The 27,943-nt window shown below is 34.7% G+C and overlaps 2 protein-coding genes and 1 pseudogene across 2 annotated transcripts; all 3 read left to right on the forward strand.

Annotated features, from left to right (window-relative positions):
- The first annotated feature begins 238 nt into the window (after positions 1–238).
- LOC116405994 (NAD-dependent malic enzyme 62 kDa isoform, mitochondrial-like) lies at positions 239–3,588 on the forward strand. Its single transcript, XM_031889705.1, has 7 exons — positions 239–421; positions 497–586; positions 673–815; positions 1,423–1,557; positions 2,298–2,390; positions 3,110–3,271; positions 3,361–3,588. The coding sequence occupies exons 4-7, from the start codon at positions 1,468–1,470 to the stop codon at positions 3,586–3,588; spliced, it is 573 nt and encodes a 190-aa protein (XP_031745565.1). The 5' UTR covers positions 239–421; positions 497–586; positions 673–815; positions 1,423–1,467.
- Positions 3,589–12,176: 8,588 nt separating this feature from the next.
- LOC116405977 lies at positions 12,177–16,270 on the forward strand. The gene is made up of 5 exons (XM_031889694.1): positions 12,177–12,239; positions 14,618–14,717; positions 14,843–15,335; positions 15,486–15,628; positions 15,798–16,270. The coding sequence occupies exons 3-5, from the start codon at positions 15,235–15,237 to the stop codon at positions 16,025–16,027; spliced, it is 474 nt and encodes a 157-aa protein (XP_031745554.1). The 5' UTR covers positions 12,177–12,239; positions 14,618–14,717; positions 14,843–15,234; the 3' UTR covers positions 16,028–16,270.
- On the forward strand, positions 15,985–27,016 carry LOC116405976 (annotated as a pseudogene).
- Positions 27,017–27,943: the final 927 nt, after the last annotated feature.

Raw genomic sequence — 27,943 nt, forward strand, 5'->3', positions numbered from 1 at the left:
AATTTGTGTTACTTAATATGATCTATTTTGTTTCTCGCTTATCAAATAATTGGAATCAAGAGGAGATTTGTTTAACATTTGATGAGAATGGTGATGCGTTAAAGATTCGATTTTATTGCCAAGTGTCTTCGTGAGATTATGTCTTTCGGTAGTGTTGAAAGAGCTACTGTTTCTAATTTTGGTTCATTTCTTGTTATGGGAGATTGGTTTAAGATATGGAATAAATGTAGTTCATTTCAGGGTAATGATGTTGCAAAGCTTTTTAATATTCCTTCACACAACCATGGTTCCCTGTATTCAGTCACCTTTATTTTCTTGTGGCAGGCTACATTAAGATATATCAAGGTTGGAGACCAAAGTTGAGAGGCTAAAGTCGGTAGTACAAGTTAAAGATAGGGAGATTGCAACAGTTACACGAATAGTACAATCTCGAGACTTGTCTAAATTCCATGATTTCTCTCTATTTAACATTGAACAAGGAAGTTCTTTTCCACAGGAAGCCAAAGGTAAGGCTGCTTTTAAAGCTCAAATTGACAAGCTACAGTAGGAAAATGTTGAACTCCAGAGAAGGGTTATTGGCAATCAGGTTATGGTAGTTGGATGCTGTGAGATAGATACTAGTTTCTATGTAATAATTTTAGTACTAATGTTGTTTTCTGTTTGTGTGCAAAGCAAGTAAGAACTCAACAAATACATGAGATGAAGAAGAAAGAAAAGGAGTACATCAAATTGCAGGTGAGAACCTACAGGGTATAGGAATACCTACAGGAAAGCTGGATATGTATGTTGCTGCTGCTGGCATAAACCCTCAAAGAGTATGTTTTTCTTAGACAAGCTCAACGCCCTCCCTTCATCCAATGGTTGTTTATCCAACTTGATTTCAATCAGTTGTGGCTATTGTTTTAATTGTTTATAGGATTGCCTGCATTCAGATTGTTTTATCTTCTCATGTTGGGCTACTTCCAAGAAATTTTTTAAGCGAAGGGTGGATAATAGCTCGCTTGTTTAGTCTAAACTTGGGGGATTTCAAATTTTGCCCAAATTTCAAAATTTTTCAAAAGTTTTTCATTACAATAACGAGCATCATAACTTCTTAGATCTTGCATAAAAGGCATGACTGTCAACCCTTGAGCACTAAGCTCGGGTTTGTGACGTGAGATTCTGAATTTTGAGAATAAGCTTATGTCCTTTTTGTTTTTGCTAAGTTTCAACTAATACACTCGGTATTTATCTTTGTGCTTATGTGATAGATTTGTTATGCACTGTAGTGATGTGGGGTGTTTCCTTATTTTCTGCATCTTAACTACCTTATTTCCTGCATTTTAACTATCTTATTTCCTGCATCTTAAATACCTTATTTTCTGCATCTTAAATACCTTATTTTCTGAATCTTAGTTGGTACTGAAATTTGGTTTGTTTCAGTGAAAGAGGCACTATCAGCATTGACATGTACATGTGATTTTAGGCATGAACCAGGAGAGTGAGAGTTTTAGTGTGCCGTGTTTAGAATTTGCCGATATCTTTTTCCCGTTCCAGCAAGTATTCCTGATTGTGGGGGTAACTCTCAAGTCTGCAGTCTATTCTTCATGAAATTTGTAGATTATCTAAGAATACTAATATCATTTAATGTTGACATTTTTTTTAGCAACTTTTCTTAACCCCACATTTTTGAATTTCATTAAGTTTACTCTTGTTTAATTGACAGATTCTTCCAGTAATGCTAGATATTGGTACTAACAACGAGAAGTTACTTAATGATTCTCTTTGTAAGTGAAAGGGAAACCTTCATGTCGTTTATCTCCATATTTTCCATGTAATGTATTGTGCTTATATTGATCTGTTTCTGTTGTCAATGGCGATATATTTGGGTTTTTTGTTGTTGTTGTGGTGGTGGTGGTGAAATATTTTATTTAAGTCTCTAGTTAATATTTATGCTTACTTAACAGAAAATTTGTTGCTTGAGCTTGCTTCATTTGGTTCTTTTACTTGTTTAAGTCCTCCTCTAACTAATTATACATTTCGTCCTTTTACTTGTTTAAGTCCTCCAAAAAGTATTCATTACTTTAATAAATTCCCTCACCAGCATCATCACCTCTTATTCAACAAACTGTTTTTTCCCAAAAGCAAAAAAAGGAAAAAAAAAAAAAAAGATAAAGACAATCAAGAACAACCATCAACTACATGAAAAAAAAAAGAGAAGAAAAAGATAGCTACCGAAAAACATTACTACCCATTTTCATTATCATCATCCTCTACTATGCTTTTCCACCTTCTTCTAACCCATTTTTCCATTGCAGGATTTATTGGAGTTGAGGAGTCCCACAATCTTTATGTTCTGTTTGTTTTTCCATCACTTTTTCAAGGCTGTTCAATTGGAGTTCCATCTTCAGGTAATATTAATGTGTTTGTTTCTAAGATAATTTTGTTAAACACTTGTTTTTGTTGTCCCCATCCACCAGCTGTTTGGTGAAATGCCGCATTGAATAATTTTGTGGGTTCTTGGGAAGCGTGTGATCTATGTGTTGTGGAATTTGTATAATTAGTTAGAGTGATTTAGGAAAACTTTTGTATTTGTAGTTGAATAGATAATTCATTCCATATTTAGAGCATGATTAAGAGTTATTTTGAAATTGTTAAAATTACTTCAAAAGATATTTGGATAATTTAAATGACTTTCTATTGTATGTTGATCACGTTTGATAGATCGAAAACTTTTCTTCTTCTTTCTTCTTCTTTGTTTCTTCCTGCTGCCTATTTGACCTGCAACTTTGAGTGTAGTTGCTTGGCTGTCTAATTGCCACCACTCAAAGTCACTCCTTCGCCTTCTTATCACTCTTAATTTTCTTGACAACAAAGTCAAACTGCTACAGAACAATCGAATTTTCGTTTGATTAATTTTCTATCCACAGGAGGCTTTTGTATGTTGATCACCCTTGTTTTCTTTGAAAAGTTTAAAATTCCATACACGATATATTGGGAAACTTTCACATTTCTCGGGACATTAAAAGCTCAAGAGCATTGATTTTGAGCAAAATAAAAATGAAAATCCCTTTTAATTTCCGGCAACACCATATTTGAAGTTCATTGTATTTTCTTCTTCCAACTACAGGTTGACGTGATTGTCTTGACAGATGGAAGTCGTATTCTTGGCCTCGGTGACCTTGGAGTTCAGGGAATAGGAATACCTAGATTGGAGGGAGAAGAGTATCTATCTATTGTTGATGAATTTATGGAAGTCGTGGATACATGTTGGCCTAAAGCTATTGTTCAGGTTTATTGGTTAAGATATCAAATTTTTAACTGTGTTCACTGCCAGTAATCAGTATCGTAATCTCGCAATTTGATTTTGAATGATGCCAGTTTGAGGACTTTCAAATGAAATGGGCTTTTGAAACATTACAACGTTATCGTAAGAGGTTCTGCATGTTCAACGATGACATACAAGTGAGTAGTTCATGTTGTATTCATGCAGTTGATAATTACTTAAAAGGACATTCATTTTCGTTTATTTCATTTCATAAAGGGAACTGCTGGTGTTGCTCTCGCTGGACTATTGGGAAATGTGAGAGGCTCAAGGGCAGCCATTGAGTGATTTTGTTAACCAAAAGATAGTAGTGGTAGGGGCTGGAAGGTATTGTCAGCTGTTTAACTTTAACATTTTCTCCAAATAGCAATACTGCTAACTATTTAGGGATCGTAAGCCTTGTCCTCTTTGTTGAAACAAAAGTGGTTGTTTGAATGAGGAATTACTATTACTATTACTATTACGTGAATATAAGAGAAATGAAAACTTTGGAAACTATAGTTCAATCCTTTTGGTTTAACCTTCATTTGTTTCAACATGCTGTTTTTTCTCCTCTTTCAACTTCAGTGTTGGGCTCGGTGTTCTTAACATGGCTATTCAGGCTGTTTTGAGAATGGTAGGGAACAACGATTCTACTGCAAGAAATCGATTTTTTTTCTAATAGACAAAGATGTAAGAATCTTTTTCAAACTTTCATTTCTCAATTTATGCATCAGTCTGTCCAAGTTTTTCCTTCCATGAGAGTTACTGATTTCAGAAACCAATCGGATGGGGTTTGGAATTTGGGTAGCTTTATTATGGGTTAATTTGTATGACGCAGTTTCGTGTGAAAAGTATGAGGCAGTTGAAGAAGTTAAATGACTTGTGGTGGTAGTAATCAGTGTCAAACTCATGTGGTTTTTTAACTTACAAAGAAAGAGGAAAAATATCAACTTAGTCCGATGCAGATTAGGGTTTTAAGTCTTCTATCTAATTGTTTGTGTGATAAATGCAGTTACTTTATCAAAAACAAAGAAGAAAAGGAAGGGACCACAAGATTCTTTAGTATTTTAATTTTATTGCATTACATTATATTCAATCTTCATTTTTCTTGGTTGTGCTGCAAATGGTGTTTCTTCTATTATGGATTTGCATTATACAACATTGCCATATTAAGTCATAAAGTTATGAAAATTAGAAACACACCCTTTGTAGGAGAGAACATGATCCTTCCTTTGAAGTAAATTGAGAGAATTTCCTCTACTGCCTCAATTTTAAGGCTTGAGGTTTGAAGAACAAGGATGAATAATCAACGAAAAAGGAATGAAGAGGTTTCTCGTTTAGGGAAAATAGCGATTTTTCGTTTTTCATACTTCCAAAACGACACAAGTATGAACTTATTGTGTATTAAATTGATCGAGAGGCCTTCCAATTGTTTGTTAATCTATAGTTTCTGTCTCTATTTTAATTAACTGCTACATGTAGAAGCCTAACTAACTTAGTTAGAGTTCTATCAAAAAAAGGAAAGAAAAAAAGGAAGAAGAAAGATCATGTGATAAATTTATAGAAATGCCATGCAATTATTTTCTAACTATTAATTTATGTTTCTGTGGTAAATTACTGCTACTAGAAATCTAATTGTGTTCGGTTAGTTAGACTTCATGGGTTTGATTTTTTTTTTTTTTTTGTTAAAGAGGTTCCATAAGTATACCGATGGTTTTGAAATTTTGATTTGATGCATGTCTGAGAAATTTCAAGGCTAAATTATACAGAATACCCATAAACTTTGTACTTTATATAAAAATACCATTGAAAATACACCCAAAACATAAACTACCAAAAGTGTTAAAAATACAGTTAATATAATTATCCTAATTTTAGTAATAAATGAAATTGAGAGAACTTTCTTTGATTTTCAGGAACAAGGATGAATAATCAATGAAAAAGGAATGAAGAGGTTTATCCATGCAAGCTTCAAACCAAAGCCAAGGATGTCGATCCTTCCAGGGGAGTCCAAAGTTCTCCCTTATTTTTCTCCCTTTATTTTGATTTTCAAAAGTTTGCAATTTTTTAAGTGGGGGTGGGCAATTGCTTGCATGTTTAGTCTAAACTTGGAGGTTCAAATTTTGCCCAAATTTCAAAATTTCTAAAAAAAATTTCCTTACAATAATGAGCACTATACCTTCTTAGATTACTTAGATCTTGCATAAAAAGCATGACTAGCAACCCTTGATCACTGAGCTTGGGTTTGTGATGTAAAATTCTGAATGTTGATGAGTATATGTGCTGAAATTTGAGAATAAGCTGCCAGTGTTTTTTGGTTTAAGCCCATTTTTAGCGATATCTTATGGAGATGTGAATGCATGATTGAGAAAATGGTACGTGTGTTGTGAATGCTTGATTGCATGCATATAATAAATAAGTGCATGGATACTTTTCTAGCTTTGTCTTCCTTTGTTTCTTTGCCATGACTTACCTATGATGCGCTTAGTCCAAACCTAGCCTAGATAGAGTTAAAAAAGGATAGGAGGTACTCTTTAGAAATTGAGATGGTTTTAACAAATTTGTCTTGTCAAACATGAGTTTGGAGCCTCTTGTCTAGCCACAATGAACTAAATCCCTTTAGAAAGGGTGGGCATTAACAAATCTTGTTGTCACTTCGAAGGGAGCAGTCAAACTTAGAAACTAAGTGTAGAACCATAGAAAGGTTACCCCATCGGTTATTGTGTGCGTACCAAAGAAAGAAAAGAGAGACTTGCAAATGTAAAACTTAAGACAGCGAGACAATTAAGAGCTAAAAAAAACAAAGAACATATGCATTATACATCAGAAAAATCCCATAAAAAAATGAAGGGAAACTTCACTTTTGGCCTAACCAAAAGCAGACCACCTACTCTTAGCGTTCTAGACATAGCATTGAGTTTGATGAGGGCTTTGAAAATAGGAGGAATCCTCCCCGTTCCACACTAGGGGAAAAACGAGACTTGTCACTCCGAAGGGAGCAGTCAAACTTAGCATTGAGTTCAAGGTATCCTTCTTAGATTCTTGAATCATGACTACATTAGGACTACAATAGTTGATGAATTTTTTAAGTGCACGTTTAGAGGGGTCGTTCAAACTCCTAGTGCTCCAGGAGACAACCTTCATAATGACTGGGAGGAGGAAAAGGCAGTTGCACATCTAATTTAAGCCATAATGATTCCACAATCACCGACTATAGACACTAAATCATTAGGCAAATCCAGGGGAATTTTAATAGGGAGAATATCTTCATCATTGAACAAGACATTCAGATCCATCCCATTAATTTCTTGGACTAATTTAGGGTCAACTTCAGTGTTGGGGACTGCCAATTTAACTGATCTCCACAGTAAGTTGATTAAGTTGGGGAACACGAGACAAGGCATCTGCTGCTTTGTTTTCTAGTCCCGGTTTATACATGACATCAAAATTGTAGCCAAGAAGCCTAGCAATCCACCTCTGATGTCGAGGTTGGATAACCCTTTGTTCCAATAAAAGTTTCAATGATCGTTGATCAATTTTCACTACAAACCTCCTGCCCAAAAGATAAGGTCTACAACATTGCACAGCCAAAACTACAGCCATAAATTCCCGTTCATAAACTGGTTTAGCACGACCCCTCATAGCTAATGTCAGGCTAAAATAAGCAATTGGCCGATGATTTTGAATTAAGACAGCATCTACCCCGTATCCAGAAGCATCGGTCTCTATTTCAAATGGTAAGGAAAAATCTGGCAGTGCTAAGATTGGGAGAGTCATCATAGCCATCTTTAAATTCTCAAAAGTTTCAGCAGCTACAACAGTCCATTCATAAGCTCCTTTCTTCAATAATTGAGTCAAAGGAGCAGCCTAATTCATTACAAATCTTCGATAATATCCTGTCAACCCAAGAAATCCACGAACTTCACGGACATTTGTGGGCACGGGCCATTCTTTGATAGATCTAATTTTCTCGGGATCGACCTCTACACCCTTGCCCGAAATTATATGGCCAAGATACTCCACTTTCATTTTGGCAAACCCACACTTGTGCATATTAGCATATAATTTATTCTCTCGCAGCACCTCTAACACCCATTCTAAATGTTGAAGATTTTCATCCAAACTTCTGCTGTAAATTAAAATATCATCAAAAAAGACTAAGACAAACCTGCGTAGGTAAGGTTTAAAGATACTATTCATCAAAGCTTGAAATGTTGATGGTGCATTGGTGAGCCTAAAAGGCATGACAAGAAACTCATAATGCCCCTCGTGAGTTCTAAAAGCTGTTTTCTCCACATCCTTTTTACACATTCTAATTTGATGATATCCCACCTTGAGATCAATCTTCGAAAATATATTAGCCCCATTAAGTCATCAAAAAATTCCTCTACTACTGGAATAGAAAACTTGTCTGGAACGGTCACACTATTCAACGCACGATAATCTACACAAAACCGCCAACTACCATTTTTTTTCACCAACAAGACTAGGCTCGAATATGGACTAGTACTAGGTTTTTATGCCAGATGCCATCATTTCATCAACTAATCTTTCCATCTCATCCTTTTGCTGGTATGCATATCTATAAGGTTGAACATTGACTGGATTAGTCCCCTTCTTAAGATGTATATGATCTTCAATGGTACGTTGTGGTGGCAACTCTCCAGGCCAATCAAAAACATCTTCATACTTAGCTAACACGGCTGGAATAGACTCATGAATGGTAGACACTTCATCAACCCCATACAACGCTGCAAATGCCATTCCACCTTCCAAAGATCTACACTCAATCACAAATCCCTAATCAAGTTCTGTCCATGTCTTCATCATGTGCTTCAAACTCACCCTAGCCTTCGTAAGACTCGGATCTCCCCTTAATACAACCTTCTTCCCATTTTGTATGAATGTCAAGGTAAGTTTTCGCCAATCTACTTCAGTTACTCCTAATGTATGTAGCCATTGCATATCAAGAATGACATGCCCCCCCCAATTCCAATGGCAGAAAATTATCCACAACCTTCCATTCACCCAATAGCAGTTCCACTTGTTTACAAATTCCCTTCCCTTTTACAGCAGATTCAGACCCCAAAATAACCCCATAATCAGAAGTTTCCTGCGACTGCAACAACAATTGAGTTACTAACTTTTCAGATATAAAATTATTGGTCGCGTCGCAATCTATCGATACTACTACTGACCAAGCAGAAACCTGGAATTTTCCATCCGCTGCACGTTTGAAACTTGATTCTCCCATTATCACTTCTCGGTTCTCAATCTTTTGGGCCAACTTCATCATTTGAGCAAGCCCCATAGGTTCCCAACATTCCATGTCTACCTTAATCCATGGTTTCAAACCATTCATAAATGTTTCTTCTAAGACAGCCTTTTGTAGAAAAGGCAATGGTGCTACTGATTTATCAAATAAATTCCAATATTCTTCCACTGTAATTTCTTTCTTGATCTTTAAAAATCTTCCCAGAATTAATCCCTCACGACTCGATCGAAATCAAACAATAAGTCTCTTCTTTAAATCGTCCCAATTAACAAACGGTTCACGATCTTCATGAGATCTATACCAATTCAAAGCTGCTCCATCAAAACTAATAATGGACACAGTCATTTTCTCTGACTCACTCAGTTTGTGTATCTGAAAGTATCTCTCAGCCCTAAAAAACCAAGAATCAGGATCATTTCCCACAAAAACTGGCATTTCAATTTTTTTAAATTTGCTTTGGTCGCCTGCAGAATCTTCACCCTCCAACTTGGTATGTTTTTCCTCAGATTTTCCTCCCATCATCGTCCAATCACTGACATCAACCATGCTGTCAACTCACTTGATGGTCCTTCTAGTACTTCTTCCATCGTTGTCTTCCCTTTGATCATTCCTTCAATATATTTCAACAGTGTTTCTGGTTGCTGTTGTTGCTTCTCAGCCTGTACTCCTAACCTCTCAATACTCTTCGCCAAAGATGACATGTTTTCCTTGATTGTTGGCAGATCATGTAATTCTGCTCGAATGCCGGATATTTCTTGATCTACCATTTCCAACTTTTCCTCAATTCGCTTTTGAGCCATGATATAGAACTTCATAGATTCGATTTCTCCGATACCAAAATGATAGAACACCAAATAGTGTGTTCTACTAATTTATTAATCAGCCAAACATTTACAGAAAACAGGTTCTAACACAGTCTTGAAAACAAAGTACTCGACAATTTGGAAGACAGAAAGCCCTAGAAGAGTGAATATCACGCTTTGGAGAATGCGAAATGGACTATGAACTGTGCAGAAGTTTTGCAAATGAAACCTCCCTTTCTCATACAAATATGATGAGATAAACTGTGAGAGGAAGGTTTCATTTGCAAAACTTCTGCACAGTTCATAGTCCATTTCGCTTTCTCCAAAGCGTGATATTCACTCTTCTAGGGATTTTTGTCTTCCAAATTGTCGAGTATAAATGTTTTTCAATTGGGGAGGCAATGGAGAGATGGTTGACTAATGAATGAACCAAAAACTTCCCATTTGATTCTGATTTCTAGGTTCTTTTATTTTGGGAGACTTGAAATTCATATATTTCTTCAACTTTTAGAAGTCTCCTGAAATTTAGAGCCCATGAAGTAGTGGAAGAGTCCCAAAACTCCTTTACATCTCTATTATTAGAGTTCAAAGACAATCTAAATGATCTTGAAAAGAAACAACATCTGCCCAAAAATCATTCCAAAATGCTATTCTTCAACCATCACCGAACTTGAACAATGCCTAGGAATCCACTTGAAGCTAGCATCTCGAAATGCTAATCCAGGGACTATGGAGACTGCAAGTGACAATTCCTTTAGTATGCCATCCAAATTAACTTTCTCCATGGATACTCTTCACCACTTTAGCCCAAAGGGAATTCTTTTCATTTATAAATCTCCATCCCCATTTAGCAAGAAGGTTGCATTTTTTTAACGTTGCACCATCGACGCTGAGTCCACCATCCTCTTGCGAACAAGACACCACCTTCCAATTAATCACTTTATGAATCATCTTTTCTGGCATTAAGAATATAGACATATAGTGTGTAGGTATATGTGAAAAAACCGACTTAGGATTTGCTAGGTCGTTTTGAAAACTCAAGTAATACCTAGACACGTTTTGAGCACGTTTTAGGTTGGTTTGAACTAAGTTTGCTGCAATTACACACCTGGTTGCCATTTAGGGGCTTGTAGTGCTTTTTTCACAATATTTGAACTTTTTTCGTAGGGTATGAGTTACGAACCTACACGTAAGCTGTTTTAGGACATTTTGAAAGTTCAAGTGATACTTAGACACGTTTTTAACTCGGTTTAGGTTGGTTTGAAACTAAGTTTGTTGACCTTATCCAATTGGTTGCCATTTTCGGTCTTGAAGTGCCCTTTTCACACTTTTTGAACTTTTTGGTAGGCTATGGGTTACCAATTTACACTTAAACTTTGTTTAGTTGTTTTGAAAGTCCAAGTGATACTTAGACACGCCTTGACCACTTTTTAGGTTGGTTTGGAACTAAGTTTGTTGCACTTGCGCACTTGGTTGCCATTTTGGGTCCTGTAGTGTTTCCTTTTTTTCCATACTTCTTGAACTTTTTGGTAGGTTATGAGTGACAAACTTACAAATAAACATTATTAGGTCGTTCTGAAAGTTCAAGTGATACTTAAACACGGTTTGAAATTTTTTTAGATTTGTTTAAAACTAAGTTTGTTTCACTCGCATACTTGGTTGCCATTTTAGGTCTCAAAGTGCATTTTTTACGCATTTTGAACTTTTTGTTAGTTTGTGAGTTACGAATTTACACTTAAGGATTGTTAGGTCGTTTTAAACACATTTTGCGTTGGTTTGAAACTAAGTTTGTTGCACTTACACATTTGATTGAAATGTTGGGTCTTGAAGTACTTTTTTTCACACTTTTTGAAATTTTTTTAGGTTGTGAGTTACGAACTTACGCTTGAGTATTGTTTGGTCGGTTTGAAATCTTAGACACGTTTTGCACTCTTTTTAGGATGGCTTGAAACTAAGTCCGTTGCACTTACATACTTCGTTGCCGTTTTGGGTCTTGAAGTGCTTTTTTTACACTTTTTGAAATTTTGGTAGGTTGTGAGTTACAAACTTACACTTAAGCATTGTTTGGTCGTTTTGAAAGTTGAAGTGATACACACACGTTTTGAATACATTTTAGGTTAGATTGAGTTTGTTGCACTTGGTTGTCATTTTTGCTCTTGAAATTCTTTTTTCAACCTTTTTGGTAGATTATGAGTTACGAACCTACATTTAGGATTTGCTAAGGTCGTTTTGAAAACTCAAGTAATACCTAGACACGTTTTGAGCACGTTTTAGGTTGGTTTGAACTAAGTTTGTTACACTTACACACTTGGTAGCCATTTTGGGTCTTGTAGTCATTTTTTCACACTGTTGGAACTTTTTTCGTAGGTTATGAGTTACGAACCTACACGTAAGCTGTTTTAGGTCGTTTTGAAAGTTCAAGTGATACTTAGACACATTTTTTTCAAGTGATACTGTTTTAGGTCGTTTTCAAGTGAACTTTTTTCTTCTTGTATTGACTGTTTTACTATTTCTTCATGGTTTGTATTCATGGTATTTATTTTCGTAATGAATCTTTCATGTTCTGGTAAACATTGCAGAAACACATAATTTCAGCAATCTGTCAAAGAGTGGAAGGAGAAGACAGAAGTACTTAAAGGTCACATGAAGACCTAAAAGTTAGGTAATTTTTTGAAAACTTTTTTCTTCGTCTTGCTTAGTTTTAGTGGTATTTGTTAACAGGCTGAGACACACTCTTGTATGCCAAGGCTGGGTGGCCAATTCAATGGATGGCCTGAGACGGTGAAATGACGAGTGTAGAACAAAGTAGACAATCGAGCAGATTTACAAGTAGGAGGATGGTGTTTGGTCTTACTGTAAAGCTACTGCTAGAAAGGTGATTCTCCCTTTATTTACACATGTTATCTATATTTAATTACTGTTTTTATGTGATGGTGAATAAATATTTAAGTCGTTTCAAGTTTTTACATCATGCTTGAGTTAATACATTTCCCAACTCGCACTAATTTTAAAGTTGAGACTAAGTTTGTTGCACTTACACACTTGGTTTCCATTTTGGATTTTGGAGTGCTTTTTCTACATTTTTTGAACTTTTTGGTAGGTTATGAGTTATGAAGTAACACTAAAGCATTATTAGGTCGTTTTTAAAGTTCGAGTGATACTTAAACATTGTTTTAACACCTTTTAGGTTGTTACAAACTAAGTTAGTTTTACATACAGCCATGGTTGCCATTTTGAGTCTTGAAAGATTTTTTTTCACACTTTTTGAAATTTTTGGTAAGTTATGAGTTATAAACTTACACTTAAGCGTTGTTAAGGTGTTTGAAAACTTATACGTGTTTTCAATACTTGTTAGGTTTGTATAGAACTAAGTTCGTTGCACTTACACACTTGACATTTTGGGTTTTGGAGTGTCTTTTTAAAAAATTTGGAACTTTTTGCTAGGTTATGACTTATGAACTTGTATTGAATATTTGTTAGGTCGTTTTTGAAAGTTCAAGTGAAACTTAGACACGTTTTGAACTCGTTTTAGGTTGGTTTGAAACTAAGTTTTACACACATTTGATTGACATGTTGGGTCTTGAAAGTACTTTTTTCATACTTTTTGAAAATTTTGGTAGGTTGTGAGTTACAAACTTACACTTAACCATTTCTGGGTCGTTTTGAAAATTCAAGTGATACTTACACACGTTTTGAATACATTTTAGGTTAGATTGAGTTTGTTGCACTTGGTTGTCATTTTTGGTCTTGAAATGCTTTTTTCAACCTTTTTGGTAGATTATGAGTTACGAACTTACACTTAGGATTTGCTAGGTCGTTTTTGAAAACTCAAGTAATACCTAGACACGTTTTGAGCACGTTTTAGGTTTGGTTTGAACTAAGTTTGTTGCACTTAGACACTTGGTTGCCATTTTGGGTCTTGTAGTGCTTTTTTCACACTATTTGAACTTTTTTCATAAATTATGAGTTATGAATCTACATGTAAGCTGTTTTAGGTCGTTTTGAAAGTTCAAGTGAAACTTAGACACGTTTTGAACTCGTTTTAGGTTGGTTTGAAACTAAGTTTAAAACACATTTGATTGACATGTTGGGTCTTGAAGTACTTTTTTCACACATTTGGAAATTTTGGTAGGTTGTGAGTTACAAACTTACACTTAAGCATTGCTTGGTCGTTTTGAAAATTCAAGTGATGTACACGCGTTTTGAATTCATTTTAGGTTAGATTGAGTTTGTTGCACTTACACACATGGTTGTCATTTTTGGTCTTGAAATGCTTTTTTCAACCTTCTTGGTAGATTATGAGTTACGAACTTACACTTAGGATTTCCTAGGTCGTTTTGAAAACTCAAGTAATACCTAGACACGTTTTGAGCATGTTTTAGGTTGGTTTGAATTAATTTTGTTGCACTTACACACTTGGTTGCCATTTTGGGTCTTGTAGTGCTTTTTTCACAATATTTGAACTTTTTTCGTAGGTTATGAGTTACGAACCTACACGTAAGCTGTTTTAGGTCGTTTTGAAAGTTCAAGTGAAACCTAGACACGTTTTGAGCATGTTTTAGGTCGTTTTGAGTAAATGGTATGTATGTTGTGATTGTTTGATTGCATGTATAATACCTTATTGAGATGTGAATGCTTGATTGAGAAGCTGATAGAACACCAGGTAATGGTTCTTATATTTGTTCATTAAGCAACCAAACTATTACAGAATACAATACTCAAACTAGTCTTGAAAACACAGAACAAACAAGTACTATTACAGACAATAACCATGTACAAAATAAAACATTCAAACATCAAAAGTAGTTTACGATAATGGAAAACACTTTCTAAGATTAAAGTAACTGAACAACTTCTGAAATTCTGCTCTCCAGAAAATACAGCCCTTCCACTTCCAGAAACTGATTAACCAACCCCCATCTTTCCTTCCAAAATAAAACATTCAAACATCAAAAGTATGTAGGAAGGCTAACCAGAACTGAGTTGCATAAGGTTTGTCTTCCGCCTCTAGAGATGTTATATCTTTTCATCTAAGAACAAAATTGATCACTTTTTTTCCCTTGACAATCTCTCTAGTTTCTAGGTTAGGTTAAGTGATGGGAATGACTAACCACACTCACAAACGTTTATCTGTATGGCTATTGCAAGCATGCTACTTGCATAGACAATCCATTTCTAAATAGTTGCATAGAATGTTTACTTATTGGTATTAAATATTCTTGTTTGAATAAGAGGTTTTCTTTAATGGTTAAGTAAGCTCCTGAAGGTGAGGTTTTCTACAAGGTTGCACGAACGTGGGGCCGTATCAATATTGTTACTCGGAAATGGTTTGATCAGTCCATGGCCAGAAAAGGTAGTAGTTCGGGTTGTATATTTGAAAACCGATATGATATTTGAATTGTTGGCAGTTATTTGTCTAATAATTTTATTAGTTTCTAACTTGTTTCAAATCCTTTTATTCTCATTTTTAATTGATAGGATGTTTTAATGAGGAGCTGTACCCTGTTGGTAGCGTTTCTGGAACTTCAAATAAATTGACAAGGGGTTGCTTGACTGCTCACAATAGCCAAGAAAAGGATATTGGGAACTTGGAAGCTGTACCGTCCTCATTTCTTACCGATTCAAAATTCACAGCAGTTGCTGGTCCTGGGTTTTCAGACATGGATGTTAAAGTTACTCTTTCACAGAGCACGTCTATGTTTTCAGATGCTTCTAATTTTATAAATGAGGTTGATGTTGAAGTGCCAGTCACGATGGGAAGGAATGAAGAAAACACTGTTAATTGTCTTGCAAATGACTTTTAGTCTGAAGAAAACGACCTATATTTGTCAGCATGTAGAATAAAAGTTGTTGGGTTTGAAGCTTCTGAGATGCGGAAGATTGTAAATATGATTCTCAGAGGTGGAGGCTCCCGATACATGGTTTTCAATGACAAATTAACACACATAATAGTTGGAGATTCGTCAGAAATGTAATTATCCTTTTACTTTAATCGCAACATAGGTTTTGTGAACTTTATTGCTTGAATTTGTGAGCTCGCCTGTGCTGTGAGCTTTTTGATTTCATTTGAATGGTCTATCCACCCAATTGAAAATTAGTTTTATCATATTTCAAATGGCAGGGAGAAAAAGGAGGTTAGAGATATTGCTACTTCAGGAGTTGTTCATGTGGTTAGATCCAACTGGCTTGAAGAGTGTGACCGTCAGAAGAAGGAGATCCCTATTCTTGGTAGACACATGGCATATGATGAACTTATTCCTAAAGGTTTGATATGCAGGACTCGTATTCTAAGCTATCTGTCTTTTGAATAGCAACCTTAAACTACCATCATGCAGAATAACTGCACATTTCATTTGGATGCATGACTAATATTTGTTTGGAGATCCCTAGCCTGTTTGTCTTGTTCTAAATTTTCTGGCTGTTTACTTTGCAGCATCTAGTAAAATGAGCACCATTGTTATGGATCAAAATAAAGTTCCAAATGTTCATCCAATCGTGCCATCAAATGTGTCAGAAGGAAATATTCATGTTAGCATTGGAAAGACGTCAATAGCAGTGGAAAGAATTGAAGAAAAAAGTGAAACAAAAGTGAATGGAGACAGGAAAATGAAATTATCCCAGAAAAGCCAACAATGTGTAGCAAATGGTACAAACAAGAGTTGAGAAAAGATGGGGCGTGATTTCATGGTTTCAAATGGGAAGTCATCATGTGTATTTAAGGGGAAAATATTTTGTTTTTCTAGTTCCTTTCCAGAAGATCGGGTATGTTGTAAAGATTCTTTCCTCTTATTTCAAACAGCATGATTAATGTACACTATGCACTTTAGGTTTTAGATGTATTATTGTGGTAAATAGCATCCATTTTTTAAAAAAATAACAAAGTAGAAGCCCTGTATTCAATATCAATTGACTTGAGTAAAGAGTAGTTCATTACTGCTCCAACTCCATGATTTTAAAAAGCAAAGTCAATGGTGCAGATAGGATTCTAGATCTACTGTTTCTTTAACACTCCGATCCTGTTAAGAGAATGATATAAAAAAAATGGAAAAATTACCTTTTTAGTCCCCAATTTTATAGAAATAGGTTTATTGGTCCTTGAGTTTTCAAAAATGTACTCTTTTAATCCTTGAGTGCTTAATGTTATAACTGGAGACTCTCAAAACCAATTTTTAGAAAGAAGTTATTCTACCTTAAAAATGTATAAAGTTATATTGGGGACTTTCTAAACCAATTTTTATAAACTTAGAGACTAAAAAGGTGCATGACCAAATGGGTCTATTTTTCTAAAACCTGGAGACTAAAAATGTACATTTTTAAAACTCAAGAACCAAACACACGTGTTCTTCAAAACCAAAACTTGGGGAGTAATTTTCCTAAAAAATTTAAGATAGTGCCAAATGTCATTTAGCATGTGAAATAAATTACGATTTTCATTTTTCATTTGAGGAATATGCCTTCAAATTTTTTTTACATTTTATTTTTGAACACTAACAAAAACATGCATCAACTTTTGACTTCCATAATCCCAAATATTTTTTATGTATATTTTGAGATCATATTTGAAATTCTCCTACTAGAGAGCTGAAATTGTTGAATGGATAAATCAAGGGGGAGGCGAGGTTGTTGAAGATCACATGAAGCAGAAAGTGCACTTCACTGTTGAATGTCATGGTGGGATACCAAGGAGTACAGACGTTCATAGTACTTATGTGTCAAGTCATCGGGTTCGATCATGTTTAGAGGTAAGCGATAATTAATTGTCTTATTTGTGATTTCCGTTTTAGAGCTCTACTATTGGGTTTTGTTTGTGTTTCCCTTTTTGGACATAAAAGTCCACACAAGGTTGAATAGCATATTTTGTTTCATTTAGCCACTGCAAGTTTGGATTGTGTTTGGGTTGGAGCTTTGAATTTTGAGGGACTTTAGTTTTGTGTTGAGCCACGCTCTTATAATATGAAGGATGGATACTGTTTTTTTCCAAAAACCAAACGCACATCAGTTTTCTAAGATTACAACAACTGTCCTCCCAGTGTAAAAAAAGGTATCCTCAAACCAACCAAAAGAAGGGGAATATGTGAGCAAGATTTATAGTTAATAAATCATCAAAAGTAAATTAGAGTTGGACTCGAGAACTCTTGCTGATGTATAGGAAAAGCAGACAAGGTATGGGGAATATAAATTAAAACAGCCTTTAGATGAAAAGGGCTGCTACAACTGATCCTACCTCAAATGGCGGTACCAAAAATATAGGACTTGAACCTCAGTCTTCTCCCTCGCCCGTTGTTCTTGGCAATGTTAAAGTATCTCAATTCGTACACATTCATCTCCTTGTTTGAAGCAATAACTCAAAGCCAATCTCTAATGTTGTGTTTCTTGAAATTCTTCTTAGCCAAGTATTTAAGATTCCTCTTGGAGAAGTAGCTATTGGAGTTGATGTTGATCTTGTTCTTGTCCTGAGTGATAGTGACTGAGTCATCAAGTGTCTCTGCCACCCCAGCTTTGTTGGTCTGATGAGGTGATGGCCGTGATCTTGTCCTCAACTGGCATCACACAATCAAATGGTCACATCCTTATTTTTTTCCCTTTGGGCCACCAGATGCGGCTGGTCGATGACTCATTCTGCTTCTGCTCTGCTACTTGTTTCCCTAACTCTGCATCTGTATAGAACAATTGGCATAAATGGTGGATACTATTAAATTGGAAAATGGAGATTCAATCAGTTCTATCATTTTGACCTTTTGATGTTTAGGGGAAGGTGGTAACATAAATTTACCTTCTCAGACTATCCATTAAGGTTGGTCTGAAAAGAAAAGGGTGGTCTATCTTGGAAAACATATTTGGTTGTTCTCTTTTTTCTTCACTCTGTCTACATTTTGGAAATATGAGTGCTATCATTGTGTGAGAGGTTTCTTTATTGACAAAATTAATTGGAGTTCAACATTTGAAGAAGTCTTTCTATGACCGTCCCTTGAACTCCAAAGGTTTGCACTCCATCCCTGTGCCAAACAAATAGATGCTTCTTATATATTTTTCTCTGGAATTGAGAAAGTATTGATGCACACTTCTGTTAAATGCGTTAAATTACGGCTTTGAAGCCAATTTTGAATGGATAGCTGGCGTAGAAACTGCCATTATTGATGAAATTTGATACTACTGATGATTTTTAATTTTAATTTTATATTATTATTAATTTTGTAGCCTAATTATGTTCAATATCTTAAACTGATATTTGAAATGAGAATTGAATATTTATCTTGTTTTTATTTGTTTACTGACTATTTCAAATAAACTCGTTATGAAGGATGGATGTTTGTGGGATACCAATGGGCACATTTTCTATTCTCCTCTTCCTTGCTGTTGTCCCTTTGCCTGGATTTGAAAACATACGGTTTTGTGTTTCACAATATGATAACAAAGACAGAGTATTGTTAAGAAATCTGTGTTTTGTACTTGGGGCCAAGTTTATGGAGAAGCTGACAAAGAAGGTAACCCATCTAATATGCAAGTTCACCGATGGGACAAAGTATGAGGCTGCTTGTAAATGGGGGAAACAATGCATTACAGCTGAATGGATATATGAGTGTGTCAGCCAGGTACCTTTGCGATTTTGTTGCTTTTCAATATATATATGTTCACGTACATGCATATCCTGATAGAATTCTAGACCCATTGGTGTATCCTTCTATTAGGATTGATGTTTTTTATGTTTAAACTTTTGGTTTCCTTTGCATTTGGTTTAATCCTTAATGGTACCAGATTTTCCCACCAGACTGTTCGCTTGTTGGTCAAGACCATTCAGAAACTTCTCCAATTGGTGCTTTATCTAACCAGTGGTCAAAAAGGTAATTTTTGCCGTTGTCTCCTTGATCTTCTTATGGAAAGACCATGCTGAATTGAAGTGTTTAACAAGAACGGTCGCTGCCTGGAAATATAGTGAGACCATTCAACGAAGTCGTTATGAAAGAGTTTATTTTCACTATAAGAGAAATATTTTTTTTATATTCTTTTAGTCTCTACTGATGAATTGCTTCCTAGAACAATATAATTTATAATTTCTTTCAAAATAGGTTCGTTTGAGTAATAGTGTTAATCATAAAACTCAAATCACACCGTTTGCAATGCTTGAAAACCAGTATTCACAAATAAATGCTATCCTTGAGCATTAACTTTTTTCATGGGACATTTGCAAAAATGGTAAAACAAGTTATAACTTTATTATTTGTGAAAATGATCAAATAAAGTCCAGCCCACCCATATAAAAGCCTGGATTTGATTATTTTTGCTATATTTTCAAAATCACAAACCTTAAAGACATTTTTGCAAAATACCTAAACTAATTTGCCACCCAATATAGTTTTCCTTTTTCATTTTAGAAAAACCAGGTTTGGAAATAAAGGCAGTAGGTTATTTCTTTAAAAACTAGCCATTAAATATCCCTGTATTCTAAGTGGATCTTAGCATAATGCAAGCTTTAGTGTTTTTTCGAGAAAGACTATTATGTTCGAACACAATTCAATTTTGCCTTTGTAACTTGGTTTTTGTGACCTTTGTGTCTTGATTTTCTCAGAGCTGAAAGAAAAGAAGATGTGGGCAATTCTACTACTGAAGATGGGACTGTGGGCATATGTGATGGCTTTAGTGAAACACAAACAGAGTCTCAGGTGTGTGCTATGCAATCCAGAAGGAGGAATGCAACTATACCCAATTCATAATTGTATTTGGAACACTAATAATTTTAGCACAAATTCCATCTTTCCATTCTCTAAGACATATAAACCTTATCCCTCTCACTCTATACCTTGGCTATAGTGCTCTTGCAACATATGAAAATTCTCGTAATTAAAAATTCATACACAATTTAAATTAAATTAAACATCAAGACCCCTGTTGAAGATGAATCTCTGTTCATTTTTCTTTTTATTAATAAACAAAAGTTTTTAGGTCCACTTCTTTCAACAACCTCCTCAGGGATCCTTAATTATCTCTTTCCATGTTCATAACTACTCTAGTCATGCAAAGATTAGGGTTCATGGCCAATCAACAATTAATCTGTGATCAAGATATTATAAACGTTATTCACATAAAAACATGAAAAGATTAAGAGCAAATAATCAGATGCATTACAAAGAGTAATTCATAAACTTTGTCTTCATCTATCCCTAGGATTAAGAGTTTAGCTACCCCATACTTCACAATCTAAAACACAAAACTCAATACAAAACCCATAACAAAAATTAAAGGAGAAGAAAAAGAAAAAGAAGAAGAAAAGCTAGTGATTCGTATTATTATCAGACTGTGTATAACAGTATGTGTTTTTTAATATTCTTTGTTTCCAGCTCCAGTGTACCAAAATATTATCACAAACTCCACAATCCTTCTCTTTCCAATCCCTAAACTAAAAGATAATAGATTTAAACAATAAATCAAGTTATTCGAGGTACTTGGATCCTCCCTTCTTGAGATCACAATCTCAAGCCCTAAAACCCAAATATTGCTTCTCTTCTCCATTCCCCTATCCCTCTATTTATAACCAAATGTAACCCACTCCCTAACTATTTATGCCCTCAATACCCAAATAACCCCTAATACCGATCCTATTCGTCTCAAGGTGGTTTCAAAATGTAGACCATTTTGGAGGGGGCAGTGACTGCATTTTTACCATCTTTATTTAATTTCATCTATGTAGAATGCCATAACTCACAGGTTGATGACGGTGAATGGGAGCTGTATCCACAAGTAACTGCTCTATGCATTGGAAATGCTAAATACTTTGGCGGTGGTATGAAAATTGTGCCAAATGCCGATCCTTCCAACAGGAGTCTAGAGGTATAATTCGTTTCTGTGGGATTTTATTTGATCACTTTTTCCTTCCTTGTCTTCTTAACTATGTGATGCTTTTCTTTGCAGGTAGTAATTCTTCAGGATTTCAAGTGGTATGACTTTATTCTGAATTTACACAAAATATACAATGGGACATATTTGACGGTGAAAAACGTAACATCAAGAAGGTTAGTCATCTCTTTAAAAATTATAATGTGCCTAGATTTTCCATTTTGTATTTCAATTTTCTCTCTCCAACGGTCTGTTTTATGTTGGAGACTTGTGGAAGCAGAGGTGAAGAAACTATAATTGAACTGGATTTGCATGGAGCATTGTGATTTTCATTTCTGTCAAGTTTTTGCTTGAGAAAAACTTACACTCAAACTTATATGGAGATGCTTTATTTACCTAGCAGAGAAGCCCTAAGAAAAGTAATATTGTTAAACCTTCTTACTTCTGGCATTCTGATGTATCCTCAACCAAAATTAGAAAGTTATATGATTATCCTTTTTTCCTTGTTAAATCTTTGTCAACGTTGATGAACTCAATTAATCGATATCAATGTAACTCATCCATGGTTGAACATATGATTGAGCATGATTTCACATTTCAGCTCCACCTCATTAAAATTCATTGTTTGGCAATGATGCCCTTTTCTCAATCAAAACTTCCTATTTCTGCTTCTGAGCTTGTTCGTCTGCAATGCAACTATCATCAGTTTATTGTTTTGTTGTTCATGCAGCGTTCGTTCGATCGAAGTGGAAGAAGTTTCTTGCAGCGGCAGCATATATGTTCAATCTGATGGGGAACACTTGGGGTTTCTTCCAAGGAAATTCCATATTCTACCAGCTGCCATTGAAATGATATGCTGAACATGAGCTCCCTTTTGCAGAGAGAGAAAAACAATAAGCAAAAGCTTCGTAGCCGTAGGATCCTTTTTTTCTAACGTGGACTCCTCTCTCAAATTAGAGTAGACAAAGTAAGTTGTTATTTTACTTTTTTTTTGTATCGAAACCTTCTTTATACAAAAGCTTCATACTTTCATCCATGGCCAAATTAGAAAATAATGTTCACAATTTCTTGTCTTGTTAAATGAAATTTCACATTTTTTGAAAATTTTGGATTATAATTATTTGAAAAACAAATTTTTTTTTTTGCTAACTTTACTGAAAATTTTGTTGCTTTACGGGTTACCCTTTTAGTTAATGGTTCTTATTAGACAATTTTTTTACCTTTAAGTTTTTCTCTTTGAAATTTGATTTTTTTAGTCTAATTTTTAAAAACAAAATATTTGTTTTAGTTCTATTTTTTTTTTTTTTTGCGTTTTAAATGGGCTTTATGACAAATAATTCAAATGTTTCTTAAATGGGCTTTTCTTCTCTAACTCCTTTCTACTTTTTCCCTCCTCCCCCCTTCTCTCTCTCTCATTTCAAATTTCTTCCCCCACTTCTTCTCTAACGGCTGCCTCTCTCTCTACTTTCTCTCTCTTCTCCCCTTCTCTCTCTCTCTCATTTCAAATTTCTTCCCCCAACTTATTCTCTAACTTCTGCCTCTCTCTCTCTACTTTCTCCCTCCTCTCCCCTTCTCTCACACTTTTCTGCCGTGTTTAGGATATCTTCTTGTCAAATCGAACATTCAAACGTATTTGTAATTGTGATTTTGGAATTAATGTTTGGTCAATTTCTTTTCATATCCACAGAATCAATGATTTTGAAGTGTTAAAACTTTCTTATTTAAATATTTTAAAGAGCTATGAGCTTTGAGGTGGAAAAGTTGTTCTCTCTGTGTTGTTTTTTCTCCCTGTTTTGTGGGGCTGTTTTGGATATGTTGTTTTTGGTTTTGGTTCTTTGGTGCTTTGTTGTCATTTCCTTCGGTGCTTTTGTTTTCTTCATCTGTTTGTGTTGGAACTCCAGTATGTAGTATTTCAATAGTAAACTTTATTGATGAATAACGATGTAAATCCTTAGTACAATATAAGAATGCAAAGACTCTCCAACTGTTTTAATTTTATTAAAGTACATTATATTCAATCTTCATTTTTCTTGGTTCTTCTGTAAATGATATTTCTTCTATTATGGATTTGCATTATACAACACTGCCATATTAAGGCATAAAGTTACGAAAATTAGAAACATACCCTTTGTAGGTGAGAATGTTGTATGTATATATATATATATATATAAATTAGTTATCTTTTTTAGTCCTATATTGTAAAAAAATATGATTGTTTGTTGAAAAAAAAAGGACAAAACAATGGACCAATGGACCGCTAATATGAGTCGGTGAACGAGATAATTAATTCTCTAAATCCATTTAAGCAAAATTAAAAAAAAAAAAATCTAATGAAAACCCTACATGTACAGTCTCTCTCATTTCAAATTTCTTTCTCCTCTTCTCTAATGGCCAAGTCTCCCTCTCCTCCCCCCTTCTCTCTTGCTCTCTTGTCTTCTTTGGCCTATCTCTCAACAGAAACCCTATCATACCCATTTTGCGGATCCATCTCCATCTTCTTCTCTTAGTCGCGGATCCAATCTCCATCTTCTTCTCTCAGTCGCGGATCCAATCTCCATCTTCTTCTCTCAGTGCGTCCTTTCCATTTCTTCGTACACTCCATTTTCGAAACCCTATCATACCCATTTCACCCATCCATCTCCATCTTCTTCTCTTAGCGCGTCCTTTCCATTTCTTCTTCTTCTTCTTTGTTCGTACACTCCATTTTCCCTTTCTCTTCTCAAACCCTAATTCTTCTTTGTTCGTACAACCAAAACCAGTTTAACCAGTGTTGATTCCTCCTCTACTTCGACCTGTGATGCTCTTTTCTTCTTCCCTCGCAATTTCGATTCCACCATCCTCACCGATTTTGGTTGCAATTTCTACTCTCTTCAACCTCAACCTTCTGGATTCCCTCACTCTCACCGGATTGACTTCAATGTCCTTGGAACCTCCACTACTACTACTACTACTCCACTCATCAAAGAATCCGCTGGATTATCAGACGCTCCTCTTCCTTTCCTTTCTAATCCTTGTCTCTCTTTCAACTCCAGCGGTGAGCCCTCGAACGAATCGCATTACTCCGTGAGTTCCCAATTAATTCCATCTTTATTTAATATTCAATTGTCCTCTTTCCATTTGTTTCAATTATTGAATAGAAAGTTACTTGAATGAACTATGTTCTAATAATTTCATGTGGTTCTGGTAAAGCACAGTGCATCCGGTCGAACTTCCCCCATTATGTAATTTTATGGAGGTAGTTTTGTAAATTGGATTGAAACAGGGGCTATTCAATGTGTATGCATTAAAATATAGGTATTGTTTTTCAATTAAATATAAATCGATTGAGCCTCCGATGTGCTAGTAAGAGTCAGATCTCCTCTGTGTATATATAGTTAGGTACTCTTCTTTTTTTTATAGGTTCTGTCATATATATCACGGTCTGAAGTTGTAGCTGAACTTGCTTTCATCTTCAGTTTCTATCACTATTTAAAGGTTAGATTTTGTTCGATTAGAAGAATGTAAATTTGTCAAGGACAATAGCATGCTTAGTTTAATTGTACTCAAATATTGTTAATAAAACAATTGCTTTATTTGTGTTGATACCATTATTTGTGTGGTAGATCTCTTGATTCATTTTGATGTTTGTATTTTGAAGACATACAAAGGTCATAATACTAGTTGCTATTCTTTTTATCTTGGTACGTTTCATTTTTTTTTAATATTTCACTGTCTCTATAATTGATTGTACAAACATATCTCATCATTCAATCACTTTTCAAGTTTTAGATTCTGAAATTTGTACATATTGGGGTTTTCCTTTTTCTTTATTTTGGATTATTTCAAATCTCCAAAGATCTTTCTTGTAACATTTGCATATTTTAGTTTATTAAAATCTTCGAAAGTAGAGGAGAAGGCTCCAAAAGCATTCTGTCTCTCATTGCCTTGCCCTAACATTATCATCTGTGTAAGATGTGCCAATGAGTAGACCATGTTCTTTTACTTTTTTTTCCATAGCTTTTGAACCACTTTCCCTTTCTCTCCTTCTCTTTCATTCTTCTTTTATGTTAATTGGAAGAAGCTTTGAGGCCTCTCTTGAAAATAATGAGGTTTTGAAGGGGATAGAAAGAGAGTGATGGTGGGATCCATCAAAGGTTTGGGATTTCACACAATGTTCGCATCACTCTTTTAAATGTAATTAGAGGTTGAGGAGTTGATCGCCGATCATAGATAAGGAGGGGCTGGTTAGTGGCTTGAAAAAGAATTCAGACAACATTAATTTTTTCTAAAAAATAAAACCAACCTTCCGACGGTTGGTTAACACTCCTCGACAGTCGAGATAGGGTAAGACTTGTATTCTAGTTCTGTTGGTACCTGTATTTGTGCTTCATCACTTCATAATTGTACTTTTATTTATCCCCTTTGTATGTTTCCATGTGTTTCATGTTTGTCTTTTATGTTTCTTCTATTTATATATTTCTTCATGTTCTTCTCCATTCGGGTTTGCTCTTGCGGAGGTTACACATTCATTGTTGTGCTGGTACTTTAGTTAATGATGTCTAGTAATTTTTGTTTTGCAAATTTTCTTGTTAGTGCTCAAGTTTGATTTCATACTGCCTTTAGCATAGCTTTAACGATTGCAGAATTCTTGCACATTGCCCTTTTTTATTTTGTTATTACTGATGGACTTATTTGTGATACCTTTAAAGAAGAAAATTTATGGCTATTTGTGTTGAAGTTTATTTTTTGATTATTGGTTGGTTTTTTCCCTCCACTTCTCTTAATATTTTGAAGTGTGTAATAAGGTAAGCAATTTTTTAGTCCCCTAAATTTGTTTTGTTGATGAATTGTTTCCTTTTTTTTTTCTCGGTTTTGTTTTCAGGTTTTCATCATTATTCATTTGGTGGCTAAATATTACTCATGGGTATTTGTTTGATCTTATTTTGTTGTGATCAATTGATATACATAATATGCACTATAAATTTGTTAAATTGTTGGATTATTTGCTTTTTTAATAAGGTTGGAGGAACCTCAAGGTACGTTTTGTTAAAGCATATTTTATATTGATAAATTTGAAGTTGTCAAGTCTATAACAATGATAATGTTAATACGAGTAAATTTATAGCAAATTTAGTTGACTTAACTTATTTACATGCTGGTTGCTCGGACTCTTGGAAAAACCTTACGTGCATTTTAACCCACGATAAGAGAACTTAAGGTTGTTATGACTTACATATCAGTTTTTGAGATTTTCCTTTATAACTTTTTCATAGACCTTATTGTAGTTTTTTGTTCTTTATTTTTGTTTGTAGGACGTTTCTAGAGAATGCAAGACCATGTTTGAGTGAGAAATTGGTCTCGATGAAATTGAGAGTTCAATGAACAACACATACAATGCAAGTAAATCTACCTACTCAAACCCATCTTCTATTTCTAAAGCAGAAGGGCTTTCGGTGGCTGAACCAAGTGAGTGATTAAGTTTTTTATCACCCGTATTATTTGTTATCACTAGGGAAAGAAAGCTGAGTAGAAAAAGTAGAATGCCAAATGGAAAAAAAAAAGATCAGTAAGCAGCGTTATTATTTTAAAATAGAAAACAAAAATTAACATTATTGTTAAACTGAGCCATTCTCGAGAACATGAAATAGAATTGGATAGCTGCCATGCATCGTGTCTATGAATGTTAAGAATGAAACTATCGGTAAGGTTATAGAATAATCATTCTACCAGCCTCAATTATGATACAGGGTTTATGAAATAGAATTTTCTTATGTATTGTAATAGTAGAAGATTCTTCGTTGGGAAGCAAAGCTTATAGCTTTGATGAGTATCTAAAGGTTACAGAAGAGCAACTGAAAGCTTACGATCAGCTCCAAACCAATTTTCCAGCACAAAGCCAGAGTGGATCCCAAGTACAACGGGAAGGTTGTTAAAATCAAATCTCTTTTGTCTTATTTCATAACTATTTAGTTTTGATCTTAACTACAACAATTTTCATTTTTTTCTAGGTGAACATTGTATGTGCTTAGAAATTAAGTGTTTTGAAAATTAGAGGTGAGCAATCACACTTAGAAACTAAGTGTAGAACCATAGAAATGTTACCCCATCGGTTCTAGCAACGCCTAGTTACCGCAGTTCATAACAAAGAAAGAAAAGAGGCTCGTAAATGCAGACCATAAAAAAGTGAGACAATCAACAATTATAAAAAAAAACATATGCAATATGCATTAAAAAAAGCTCATAAAAAATATAGAGTCAAGTTAGTTAGGTCAAGTAGAACTTGTTGAGTTCCTTAGCTATTAGAGCTTTTGGGGGAAAACATCGATTTTGGTAACTGGTTTTCTTTATTATTTTAATAAATAGGAATCGACTTGCATTTTTTTAGTTTTTTTTTTTTTGTAAAAATAATGATTTGATTTGTTTGTTTTTAAGTATTGGGTTTGGCAAGATGTGGTTATCTCACATCGATTTTTTTTATAGAAAAGTTTGACTCAAAGACTATAAAAGAAACCTATTTCATTTATTTAGAAATTCTCACTTATAAACATTTTAAGTTTTAGTGTGATTACTCTAATTAAATTCCTTCTGTATTATCTAGTTGGAGAGTGGATAAAAAAATTGAGTGGTTAAAAACTTTGAGAATGTGTTCTTATAATGGGGTCTCTCATGAGAGAGTGTTCTTGTAATTGGGGTCGGGCTTTGAGACTCAAATTAACTACCAAATAGGCAAGACTATGGTTTGGTATTTTTATAAGTTAATTTTGGGTC

The sequence above is a fragment of the Cucumis sativus genome, unplaced genomic scaffold, assembly GCF_000004075.3.
Source record: "Cucumis sativus cultivar 9930 unplaced genomic scaffold, Cucumber_9930_V3 scaffold53, whole genome shotgun sequence".
NCBI lineage: Eukaryota > Viridiplantae > Streptophyta > Magnoliopsida > Cucurbitales > Cucurbitaceae > Cucumis > Cucumis sativus.

Bases quoted from the DNA above. Each gene is read 5' to 3' on its own strand.
- LOC116405994 (XM_031889705.1), top strand. From the start codon at position 1,468: ATGAACCAGGAGAGTGAGAGTTTTAGTGTGCCGTGTTTAGAATTTGCC. The intron at 1,558-2,297 runs GTAACTCTCAAG...TTTCCATTGCAG, and splicing joins AAGTATTCCTGATTGTGGGG to GATTTATTGGAGTTGAGGAG. The intron at 2,391-3,109 runs GTAATATTAATG...TTCCAACTACAG, and splicing joins AATTGGAGTTCCATCTTCAG to GTTGACGTGATTGTCTTGAC.
- LOC116405977 (XM_031889694.1), top strand. From the start codon at position 15,235: ATGCGGAAGATTGTAAATATGATTCTCAGAGGTGGAGGCTCCCGATAC. The intron at 15,336-15,485 runs GTAATTATCCTT...TTCAAATGGCAG, and splicing joins GTTGGAGATTCGTCAGAAAT to GGAGAAAAAGGAGGTTAGAG. The intron at 15,629-15,797 runs GTTTGATATGCA...TTTACTTTGCAG, and splicing joins TGATGAACTTATTCCTAAAG to CATCTAGTAAAATGAGCACC.